At 33.7% G+C, this 13,432-nt stretch overlaps 1 protein-coding gene across 1 annotated transcript in view; it reads left to right on the top strand.

The window, feature by feature from the left end:
- The window catches only part of DCAF10 (DDB1 and CUL4 associated factor 10), a 50,286-nt gene that overhangs the window by 25,201 nt on the left and 11,653 nt on the right, over window positions 1-13,432 (top strand). The window contains exons 3-4 of the mRNA XM_045562453.1: window positions 4,234-4,431; window positions 12,873-13,075. Of these exons, the coding sequence (XP_045418409.1) occupies window positions 4,234-4,431; window positions 12,873-13,075 (401 nt within the window). The remainder of the gene's footprint in view (window positions 1-4,233; window positions 4,432-12,872; window positions 13,076-13,432) is intronic.

The following is a 13,432-nucleotide window of genomic DNA, read 5'->3' as shown; positions in this document are numbered from 1 at the left end:
GCAGGAGGATCACTTGAGCCTAGGAGTTCAAGGCTACAGTGAGCTATGATTGCACCACTGCACTCCAGCCTGGGCGACAGAGCAAGACCCTGTCTCTTAAGATAAAAATCATCAGTAAAGGTAAACCTATAAGGAAAAAATGGATTTGATAATGTAAGAATTAAAATTTTGATATAGGCCGGGCGTGGTGGCTCACGCCTGTAATCCTAGCACTCTGGGAGGCCAAGGCGGGTGGATCGCTCAAGATCAGGAGTTCGAGACCAGCCTGAGCAAGAGCGAGAGCCCGTCTCTACTAAAAATAGAAAGAAATTATCTGGTCAACTAAAATATATATAGAAAAAATTAGTCGGGCATGGTGGCACATGCCTGTAGTCCCAGCTACTCCAGAGGCTGAGGCAGTAGGATCGCTTAAGCCCAGGAGTTTGAGGTTGCTGTGAGCTAGGCTGATGCCACGGCACTCACTCTAGCCCAGGCAACAAAGCGAGACTCTGTCTCAAACAAAACAAAACAAAACAAAACTAAAAAAAATTTTGATATAGTAAGAAAACATATGCCACATTAAAAGGTAGAAATATGTGGAAAATATATCTAACATACAGTATTTGAAAAATGAGATATATTATCCTTACTATAAAGAGATTTTTACAACTCACTAATAAAAATAATACTGCAGTTGTAAAATCAACAAGGAGCATGAATAGTAATTCATAAAAGAAATACAATTTTCTAGTAAATGTGAAAAAAGTTCAACGTTACTAAAAATAGAAGTTTCAACTTAAAACAAGATATTTTTTCCCTAGTACTTAACAGAATTTTTTTTAAAGACCTGTATGGCGAGGGTTTGAGGAAATGGACACTCTTGTAACTGCTGGTGGAACTATATATTGGTATGTTCTTTTGGAAGACAATTTGGCTATATGTATCAAAAGGCTTACATTAAAAAAAAAAAACCATTTTACTTAGCAATACATTTTTCTGGGAATGTACCTAGAGAAATAAATAGGGATATGATTAATATTTGGCTGTAAGGATATTCATCTTAGTATCTAAATACCCAACAATTACATATCTATTTAAAAAAGAAAAAAGATTTCAGTTCATTCATGTGGTAAACACTATTCAGCCATTAAAAATGATTTTGTTAATAAATCTTAATGACATGGCAAAATATTAATGAGATAATATTAGGTTCAAAATATAGAAATTAGGCTAAACATTAATAAACAGTGGTTATTTTGAGTGATGGATTTTTTTCCACTTAAAAAATATTTTTAATGGAAATGTATTTTATCATTAAAAAAGTTATTGGGAATCACTGTAGAATAAATCTATAATATGTTCCCTGCGTGTCTCTATTTTCCTATACACAGCACTCCTAAATACTGCTGCTTCTCAGAATACACCATCCCCTTAACATGCCTCTGTACCTTTGCTTACCCCTGGCCACTTAGGGAGTTCCTACTCGTCTGTTAGTTCAAATGATACCACCATGAAGTCCTTCAGCCACCTCCTTTTCTTTGCTTATTCCACACAATTATTTTGTGTAATTGTGTCGTTACAATGTCTTCTCCACTAGGCAGTGAACTCCTCTCATTTTATTTAATAAATATTTGTTGAGTGCATATGTGTCTGTCACTGTGTGTATTGTATACAGCAGACCTAACTATGAACTAGGCAAATAGGTTCCCCCTGCCTTCAAGGAGTTTACAGCCTTGTGAAGTTATTCCTTAATCTGTCATATTAAGTATTATGATAGAATTGTAGAGTGCTTTGGGAGCTTAGAGAATTGGTGGATCTACCCCAGGCTGGACAGAAAGGGAAGGCTTCTTGGAGTGGATGACAGCTAAATACAGTCATGTGCCACATAACAATGTTTTAGTCAACTAAAATGTTGATTATATATGACAGTGGTTCTGTAAGATTACAATGGAGTTGAAAAATTCCTGTGAATTTTTATCATTATTTTAGAGTATATTCCTTCTACCTATAAAAATAAAGCAGGCCGGGCGCTGTGGCTCATGCCTGTAATCCTAGCACTCTGGGAGGCCGAGGCGAGTAGATCGTTTGAGGTCAGGAGTCCGAGACCAGCCTGAGCAAGAGCGAGACCCCTGTGTCTCTACTAAAAATAGAAGGAAATTAGCTGGACAACTAAAATATATAGAAAAAATTAGCCGGGCATGGTGGCGCATGCCTGTAGTCCCAGCTACTCGGGAGGCTGAGGTAGGAAGATCACTTGAGCACAGGAGTTTGAGGTTGCTGTGAGCTAGGTTGATGCCATGGCACTCTGGCCCAGGCAATGGAGTAAGACTCTGTCTCAAAAAAATAAAATAAAATAAAATAAAATAAAATATAATAAAATATAAATAAAACAGCCCTAGGTAAGTCCTTCAGGAGGTATTCCAGAAGAAGACATTATTATCATAGGAGATGACAGTTCCATGTGTGTTACTGCCCCAAAGAGCTTCCAGTGGTGCAAGATGTGGAGGTAGAAGATAGTGATATTGATGTTCCTGACCTTAGTGTAGGCCTAGGCTAATGTGTGTCTTTGTGTCTTAGTTGTTAACAAAAATGTTTTAAAAGTTAAAAAAAAATTTTTAATAGAAAAAAATCTCACAAAGATATAAAGATGATAAAGATATAAAGATATTTCTGTTCAATGTGTTTGTGTTACAAACTGTTATTACAAGAGTCAAAAAGTTAAAAAAAATTAAAAGTTTACAAAGAAAAAAGATTACAGTAAGCCAGCGTTAATTTATCATTGAAGAAAGAAAAAATATTTTTTATAAATTTAGTGTAGCCTAAGTGTACAATGTTTATAAAGTCTACAGTAGTGTTCAGTGATGTCCTAGGCCTTCACATTGACTCACCACTCACTCATTGACTCATACAGAGCAACTTTCAGTCCTGCAGGCTCCGTTTGTGGTAAGTGCCCTATACAGTGTACCATTTTTTAAAAATCTTTTATATAGTATTTTTTACTGTACCTTTTCAATATTTAAATATGTTTAGATATACAAATACCATTTTCTACAGTATATACAATTGTCTACAGTATTCAGTACAGTAAGATGTTGTACAGGTTTGTAGCCTAGAAGCAATAGGCTATACCATAAAGTGGGTCATAGGTGGGTAGTAGGCTATACCATCTAAGTTTGTGTAAGTACACTCTCTGATATTCACACAACAATGAAATCCCCCAACCATGCATTTCTCAGAATGTTTCCCATGGTTAAGCGATGTGTGACTGTATTAAAAAGAAAGCAAGAATTAGCCACATCAAGGGGCAGTGGGATGGTGGTTTCAGGTAGCAGAAACAGCTTGTATAAAGGCCTGGAATTTTAAAACCATAAGTTTCAGGAAGGTCGTTACGAAGTTTCTGGATGTTGAGGTTGATTTCTGACAAGAATTATATATAATTTTATCCTGAAAGAAGCTCCAGAATTCATGTTTTCTGCAAGAGATTAGGAAATTATATATATAACAGGATATCGTTAGAGAAAGCATCCTAATGTTACATTCAGAAGAAATTCAAGTGTGAATGGTCGGTTTGTTATTTTCTAAGTATTTGTATAAAATATATTTTCACTGAGGATTGAGAAATTAGTGTAAAATAATAAAAAGTCTGAATTATAGATTATTTTAAATCTATTTTATAATCTTGACTGGTCCTAATAAAATGTTGTTAAGTGATATTATTTGGGGCATGCCTTTGAATTAATAGATTAAAAATGATGGCAATTTGTATAGCAATTTCTGTATATTAACATGTTCTAAATAGAAAGAGATACTACTTGTAGCGCAGTAAATATTTCTCATGATTTTGAAGGGACGCTTAATGTGTTCCTCTCAGTAATCAAGTCCTTCAAATCTCCTATATCTCCTATTAAGTTCTCTCACATCATTTTTGTTTCCTATACAGATTCTAAAGTTCCTTTCTTTCCCTCTATCTCTGTTTTTCAAACACTCCTATTTCCAGTTCCAAATAAAAATCAGTACTTTAAAGCAAATGGATCAAATTACAATGTGGCTGTCATTAAATCAGAGTATCCTGGCCCTGTGATTATATGAATTATACTTACTGTTTATAGTACATCAGAATCACTGGGTTTATACAGTGATTTTGTATCCCCTTTTTTTTCCTTTCTTGATTAGATAATATTGAGACTGTTTCTCAAATCATGTTGCCTTTAAATGAACCAGTTTTGTGGTTTTTTTTTTTTTTTGCTTTTATAGATTTCTTGATAACCGGCTGTTCGCTACCTGCTCTGATGACACTACAATAGCATTGTGGGATCTGAGAAAACTGAACACCAAAGTATGCACTTTACATGGTCACACTAGCTGGGTGAAGAACATCGAATATGATACTAATACAAGACTCTTAGTAACATCAGGATTTGATGGAAATGTCATTATTTGGGACACTAACAGGTTTGTGAATAGGAAACCATGTTAGGATTGTGAACAAAAACATTTTTTTTAAAGATAGTGAACAAATTCAGTGTTCTGTCCTAGCTTGAGAAAGAAACTCACTTTAGGAAAAACAATCAAAAAGTGATTCTACTTTTTATTACTTGCACTTAGTCATGTATTGCAACTGAAAATTTTGGAGCTGGGTGTAGTGGCTGAAGCCTGTAATCTCAGCTACTGGGAAGACTGAGGTGGGAGGATTGCTTGAGACCAGTCTGGGCAACATAGTGAGACTCCCATCTCTTTTAAAAAAGTTTTAAAAATTAGCAAGATGTGGTATCTCGGGCCTGTACGTCCAGCTATTGAGAGGCTGAGGCAGGAGGATCACTTGAGCCCGGCAGTTCAAGACCAGCCTGAGTGATATAGCAAGACCCCATCTCAAAAAAAAAATAATTTTTTTGGAGAAAATTATATGGGAAGGAGACCAAGTAATATAGTTAATGATGAAAACTGGTTTATAAAATGAGTTTCCTGAATTTAAGGAAAAATGTTTTTATCATTTCTTCTGTGAAACTGAAATGTTTCTCCCTCTTTGTTCTTTTAATTCGAAATATATTTAATTTGTAATTTTTGTACTTGCACTAAAAGAGTGGTTCTCATTTGGAGTGGTTCTCATCTGAAAGGGAATGTTTAGAAATAATATATGGGGCAGTTTTGGTTGTCACTATGGGGGAAGAAAGGGGGAATTTCATCAGCAAGGACCAGAGTTTCTAAACATCCTATAGTACACAGGACAGTTTGCATAGTAGACCAGTTGTCCCACCTAAAATGCCAGTTATTCCTCTGTTGTGAAACATTTTAATAAAATGTCTCCTTAAAAATAAATTATTTTTTTTAAAAAAGAAATTGATTGAATAAAGAGTTGATGTTTGAGAAATAATTAAAATATGCCTATTACCAGCTATGGGGAAATGACAATACAGTAACATATCAGGATCATTTCTGAAATATTCTTCTGAGAGATTATATATATAGAGAGGGTCATATATATAAGAGAGGGTCTATTTGAGATTTCTAGCTACACATATTGTTTGAATGGAGGATAGAACTATTGATTAGACTAAGACAGGCATACCTGCTAAAATTTAGAAATAAATTTGTTTCTTAAAGTTTAGAAAGAGAAATTAAATAGGAATATAAATGATAACTTCCAAATTAGTAGAAGGGTAAGAAGCTAATAAAACATGAACAATCTAATAAAAGCAGAGAAAGGGAGGAAAAAAAGAATCATTTAAAACATAAATAGGAAAATTAGGAAACACCGAAATGTGGTAGGCAAATAACCTAAATGTCAATCCAGATATCAATAATCATGATAAACATATATGGACTAAACTAGCTAAGTAAAATATAGATAGTATTAGATTGGATTAAAAAACAAAACCAAATTATATTTCCTTTGTGAGGAACCCAGCTAAAATGTATCAACCTAAAAAAGTTGAAAGTAAAAGGATGGAAAAAAATAGTGGATAGATACACATCAATGAAAAAAGTTTATAGCTACACTAATGGCAGACAAAATAGAGCTTAAGGCAAAATATTATTGTTGATAAAAAGGTACTATATTAAAAAGTTCATTTCACTAGAATATAAATGAATTCTGAGCTTGTGTGTACCTAAAAACATACCCCAAAAGCAGAAATGTACAGAATTATAAGAAAAAAGTGAGAAATCCCCATCTCAGTGGAAAATATTAATAGCATTCTCTCATTTACTAATTGATATGATAAACAAAAAATGAGTAAGGCTATAGAAGATTTAAATATTATTAATAAGCTTGATGTATTATACATATTTAGAATTCTGCTCCCAGCAAATAGTGAATACATCCTCTCAAGCAAACTTAGAACAGGTACAAAAGTCGAGCATGTTCTGAAATACAAAGTAGGTTTTAACTGGTATCAAAGAACTGTTATAACACAAACCATTTTCCCTGACCTCAGTACCATTTAGTTAACATGGGTGATTAAAAATTCACATATTTAGAGACTTATAAACTCACTTTTAAGTAATTCATGCATCAAAGAAAAAATCATAGTGAAATCAGAAGATGATAGACTGATGAATTGATGAACTAAGCATCTTACTCAAAAAACTGGAAAATAAAAAAGTAAACCCAATGAAAGTAGATGTATGGAAATGATAAATATGAAAGCACAAAATTAATGAAATTGAAAATGAAAATACAATAAAGAGGAATTTTTAGAGCCTGGTCTTTGAAAAAGGCAGTTAATTCTCTGGTAAGATTCATCAAGAGAAAAAAGAGAGAGGACATATATAAATAAAATTAGCAATGAAAAATGAGACATAAAAAATAGAGAATAAGATGGTAAGATCAGCTTTATGCCAATACACTTGAAAACTTTGATGAAGTAGGCAGTTTACTCAAAAAATGCACCTTAGCAAAACTGACCAAGTAAGAAATACAAAACCCATTATAGTCCTATTACCAAGACTGATATTCAACTAATATGGACTGGTTTAGCTGAAGTAACTGTTAAAAGATTGAACTTCTTCCATGCAGATTGGTAAATAGCCACTGCCCTGTGTTATCTCCTGACACCCTCTGTCTGCCCAGGCCCCTCTTCTAGGGATACCTCCCTCAAGATCTCCCCATGATGCATTAGCTAAAGATTCCCTTACACAATAGGGCAATTCCAGGACCCTGTTCCAGCATAGCCATCCATACCTATTCAGACTGGCTAGTGTTCATGCAGTTCTGATTATTTAAATATTCTGAATATCACCTTTGCCATGGCCATTAAAAGAACTGGAAAAAATCAATTAAAACTTATCTACAGGCTGGGCGTGATGGCTCATGCCTGTAATCCTAGCACTCTGGGAGGCCGAGGTGGGAGGATCGCTTGAGCTCAGGAGTTCGAGACCAGCCTGAGCAAGAGACCCGGTCTCTACTAAAAATAGTAAAAATTAGCTGGGTGTGGTGATGTATGTACGCTTGTAGTTCCAGCTACTCGTGAGGCTGAGGCAAGAAGATTGCTTGAGCCCAGGAGTTTGAGGTTGCTGTGAACTAGGCTGACACCATGGCACTCTAGTCTGGGCAATAGAGTAAGACTCTGTCTCAAAAAAAAAAAAAAAAAGAAAACCAAAACCTTACGTACAATACTAATAAAAGAGCAGCCTTTTCTGTTTTACAGATAACTTCTACCTAATATTGCAAATAAGAGAACATTCTAATTTTACTAATTTGTCAGATTCTAGGAAAAGAAAAATTCTCCTTACTTCATATATAAAGCTAGTATGACCTTGATACCCAAACTTCTTAAAAGAAGTACAAGATTTGTGCACTGAAAACTATAAAATGCCATTGAAAGAAATTAGAGAAGTTGTAAATGAATGGAGAGATATTCTATGTTCATGGATTGGAATACTCAGTACTATTAATCACTAACAAGTATTGGCAAGAATGTGGAGAAACTGAAACCCTCATTGCTGAAACCCACATTGCTGGTGGGAAAGTAAAATGGTATAGCCACTTTAGAAAACAGTTTGGCAGTTTGATAAAATGTTAAACAGAATTACCTATGGCTCACCAAACCCATTCCTAGATACCTGCCCAAGAGAAATGAGCACATATGTCCACACAAAGACTTGTACATGAATGTTTATAGTAGCATTATTCTTGATAAGCAAAAAAAAAATGGAACCAGTCCAATATCCATCAGGTGGCAAATAGATAAACAAAATGTATCTATACAATAGAATACTATTTAGCAATGAAAATGAACAAAGTATTGATAAATGCTACAACATGGATGAATCTCAAAAAAATAATGCTAGGTGAAAAAAGCCAAATTGCAAAAGACTATTTATTTTATTTATATGAAATGTCTAGAATAGGCAAATCTATAGAGACAACTTAGTGTGTTGCCTGGTGCTGGGAGTGGAAACACAGAATGATTCCTAATGAGCAGGAGGGATCTTTTAGGGTGATGAAAGTGTTCAAAACCGGATTGTGTTGATGATTGCACAACTCTGTAAATTTACCAAAAAATTATTAAATTGCATACCTAAAATGAGAGAATTTTATGACATGTAAATTATACCTCAATAAAACTGCTAAAAAACATTAATTAACTAGAGATAGAAGGAAACTCATTAAAAGTATACACTGAAAACCTACAGCACATTTTTTAATGGTGAATCTTTATAAGTTTTCTCTATAAAATCAGGGAGAACATGCCCACTATGACCACTACTGTTTATTAATGTCATGGGGTCAGGGGGGAGGCAGAGTACTAGTTGGTGCAATAGAAAAAAGGGAAAAATATAGGGATTGGAAAGAAAAAGAAATAATATTATTCACCCATGGTGCAATAGAAAAAAGGGAAAAATATATATAGGGATTGGAAAGAAAAAGAAATAATATTATTCACTGATGATATATCAGGGGTTGGCAGATTTGTTTCTATAAAGGACCATGTAATAAATATTTTAGGCTTTGTATACTATATAGTCTCTGAGCAGTCATAGACATACATAAATGAGTGGGTGTGGCTGTGGCTGTGTTCATATAATATAAACTTTCTTTATAAAACAGGCAGTGGGCGAGATTTGGCCTATGGGCCATAGTTTTCCAACTCCTGGTCTATATAGAAAATCCTAGAAATTCTTCAGGGAAATTAGAATTAGTAAGAGCTAGCCAAGATTGCTAGATATAAATTATGGAAAACAGTATGGAGGTTCTAAAAAAATCAAAAATAGAACTACCTTACAATCCAGCAATCCTTCTGCGAGGTATTAATATATAGCCAAAGGAAATTAAATCTGTATGTCAAACAGTTATCTGTACTCCACGTTCACTGCAGCATTATTCGCAATAGCCAAGATATGGAATCAACCTGTCAATGCATGAATAGTTTTTAGAAATGTGGTGTATGTGTACAACAAAATATTAATACTGTGCAGCCTTTAAAAAGGAAATCTTGTCATTTGCAACAACAAGGAGGACATTATATTAAATGAAATAAACCAGGCACAGAAAGACAAATATGTGGACACTAAAGAAGTCAAACTTACAGAAGCAGAAAGCAGAATGGTGGTTACCAGGGACTGGAGACAGGTGGGTGGGGTGCAGCATTGGGGAGATGTTAGTCAAAGCATACAAATTTTCAGTTAGACGAAAGGCATAAGTTCAAGAGATTTATATTGTACAACAATGTGTGACTATAGTTAATACCAATTTATTGTATACTTGAAATTTGCTAAAAGAGTAGATTTTAAGTGTTCTCACCATAATAAGTATATGAAGTGATATATATATAAAATAGCCTCATTTAGCCATTCTACAACATATGCATCATGTTGCATACCATAAATATAATTTTTATCAATTAAAAAATAAAGTAAAAAGTATTACATATAAGATCAAAATGTAAAAACACTGTTCCTATATCATAAGAAACAATTTAAATTTTTAAAAGTATATAATTTTTTGTAATCAAAAAATTTAGCTGGTACGTAGGAATAAATTACAACAGAAGATGTGTATAACCTTTATGGAAAATATTGCAAAACTTCATTTAAGTCATTGTAAGATGTAAATAAAGTCTATAGATGAGAAGACTCCTCTAAAAGTACAGTAAGCAATTTTTTTTTTAAGGGAATAAACTCATAAAGATGGAAACATGAGAGGAAACAATTATAATAAAATTTTAGAAGTTGGAAAGCAGGTAGATAAATAGCAACTGACATAAGCAATTTGACTTAGTAAGTCCAGGAAAGCTAAATCCTAAGCTGGCAGTGGGGAAAAGTTAAGAATTTAAGACAAATTACAGAGAATGCTCAAAATACCATAGGAACTGGCAACTTAGGGTACTCTGTAGTAGAAGGGGTAGCTAAAGTAAGGTTTCAAGTGAAAGATATTTAAGAACTTATATCTCCTAGAACTATACCACTGTGTAGTTGACCTCCCATTTTAGCAGAAGTTTTGAGTTTTAGTCTCTAAAGAGTACAAAATTGAGAGTCTCTGTATTAGAAGATGGCAGACACAGTTAAAGACTTGGGTACCTTACCAAAAGGTGACCATATATATGCACACCGAATATTGAATTGAGAATTCCTCAGCCATCTTCCAGTTGATGATCCAAAGATACTGTCAATAGGAGGTCCTCAAAAAATGGCTTTACACTGTATATAGTGAAGCTCAAGCCCTACCCTGCACTCAAAATTCCCAGTCAGCTTTAGTTCCCCACTCTTAATTATGAGCAGACAGCCAAAGATAATCAGACTTTTGAGAAAAACTTATAATATATAGACCCACACAAATGGGGAGGATTTTTGGAATGAACAGAGACTACATAGGGAGAAGAAAACTTAAATTTTTTTTTAAAAGCTATTAATATCCTCTGAGAGATTAGAAAAGACATTGTATGCTTGAAACAAAAATAGGATGCAACAGAGGAGAAAAATAGAGGGAAGGCTTCTAAGGTACTGGTATTCTACTTAACGGGTAATAATCATATGTGTTCATTTTTCTTTAAACTCTACAGATTTTTATCTGTGTACTTTTCTGTAGGTATGACATGGTTCATAATTTTAAAAAATAACAAAAAGAAATAAAAGAGGAATAAAAATAGGCAAGGAATAAAAATCTACCAACAAAACCAGGCAGATTTGAAAAAGAGCCAAACAGAATTTAAAGAAGTAAAAAACTAGAACTGTGGAAATTTTTAAAACTTAGGATGCGGCAAATAGGTTAGACACAGCTTTAAAAAATAGACCAGAAGATAGGTCTATTGAAAAGTTACCCAGAATACAACATGAAAATGGGCAGATAGAAAACATGAAAGCAGTTAAGAGATAAGCAGAGTCAAATATGAATGTTTCAAACATTTATTTGGAGCTGTAAAAGAATAGAGAAAAATGGATAAAAGGCAATGTTGGAATAATGACTGAGAATTTTCCAGATTATATGAATTTTAAGATTTAGAAAGTCAACTGAATCCCAATAAAGATAAAAGGAATCCAAATTTACACATATCAGAGTGCAACTGCAGTACTCCAAAGACAAAGAGAAGATCAGAGGGGAAAAAATAAATAAATTATGCAAAATAGAGCCAGGAGTGGTGGCTCACACTTCTAATCCCAGTGCTTGGGAGGCCCAGGCAGGAGGATCACTTGAGCCTAGGAGTTTGAGATCAGCCTAGGCAACAACATAGCAAGACCCCATCTCTAAAAAATTTTTAAAAATTAGCTGGATGTGGTAGCACACCCACCTGTAGTCCTAGCTACTAGGGAGAGTGAGGCAGGAGTTTGAGGCTGCAGTGAGCTATGATCATGCCACTGCACTCCAGCCTGGGTGACAGAGCAAGACTCCATCTCTTAAAAAAAAAAAAAAAAATTATTCAAAGTAACAGACTAATAGGAGACTTACAGATAGTAACAATGGAAGCCAGAACTCAATGGAATATTATCCTCAGTATTCAGAAGGAAATAATTATTGACTCAAAGTTATATGCTCAGCTAAACCTTTATTCAAAAAGAAAAGTGAAATAAAGATTTTCAGAACAATAAAAAAGAGTTTACCTCAACAACGTCTCACTTAAAAAAATTGTGAGGAATATACTTTCGTAAAGAAACAGGATGATCTAAAAAGGAAGATTAGAGATGAAAGGAGTGGTGAGCAAAAACATTGTTAAGCATGTATGTAAATCGAAATATACATTGACTATAAATTCTATTTTTTTAAACAGTTGGAAATTTTACAACTTTTTCTTTTAGTATAGTACTCATGTTTTCATTCTACTTTCCTCATAGAATTATATCCTGCTGTATTTTATGCTTTAGTGGTCATTCATATCTGTAACAAAAATATGTAAATAAACTGACATTAATTTAAAAAATTATTTCCTGTGACGACAGAGCTATAAGTGTTAACTTTTTCTGGATTTAATTATCATTACAATATTATTAGTCCACAATTGATCAAAATAACATGTATTATTTTAAATACTATTAACATAAAAAGTAAAATTTTATTGAAAAGATGTCTCTTTGAAGTTTCAAATATTTTTAATTGACACATTGTGATTATACATATTTATGGGTACAATTTGATGTTTTGATATGTATATGTTGTATAATGATCAGATCAGGGTGTTTAGCATGACCATCACCTCATGCATTTATCAGTTCTTTGTGGTGAGGACATGCAAAGGTCACTCTTCTATTTTGTAATGTACTATATCTTCCTGTTAACCATTGTCACCCTGTTGTGCAATAGAACATGGGAACTTACTCTTCTTAATTGTAACTTTGTACCGGTTGACCAACCTTTCCCCATCCTCCTAAATTCTATTTTGAAGGACAAAAAAAAAAAAAATACAACTCTTGCTGACACTATATGATAACTCTAGGTTTTGTTGGTTTGATTTCTTCTGTAGGTGTACAGAAGATGGGTGTCCACATAAGAAATTCTTCCACACACGTTTTCTCATGCGAATGAGATTAACACCAGATTGTTCAAAAATGTTGATTTCAACATCCTCTGGTTATCTCCTAATTTTACATGATCTTGACTTAACCAAGTCTTTAGAAGTAGGCAGCTATCCCATTTTGAGAGCAAGAAGAACTACATCAAGTTCAGGTAAGCCTTTCTTTTTTGATTAAAAAAAGATTTTTCTCAAGAATCTCAGATATAGGGATGGTATATGTTTCTCTTCTGAAAATGACAGCAGGAAAAAGGGAAGAAAATTAAAAGGCATTCTTTAGAAAGCTCAATGATAGCGTTTCTTCCCCAGCAAGTATAATGATCTGTGTCTTTGACATGGCATTAATTTGTGCCTCTGTATCACAAATGGTCTAGGAAGAATAACTGCTAACTCAAAAAAATATTTTCTTTTAGCTTTCTGCTAACGGGATCTTTTATCAGTACTTCTGAATCATTAACTATCTCAAAAATTAGTCATGGCTCAAGGTTGTATCAGTTTTCTTAAGTCCTTCT

The sequence above is a fragment of the Lemur catta genome, chromosome 10, assembly GCF_020740605.2.
Source record: "Lemur catta isolate mLemCat1 chromosome 10, mLemCat1.pri, whole genome shotgun sequence".
Lineage (NCBI taxonomy): Eukaryota > Metazoa > Chordata > Mammalia > Primates > Lemuridae > Lemur > Lemur catta.
This window is presented reverse-complemented; position numbering and strand designations above follow the sequence as displayed.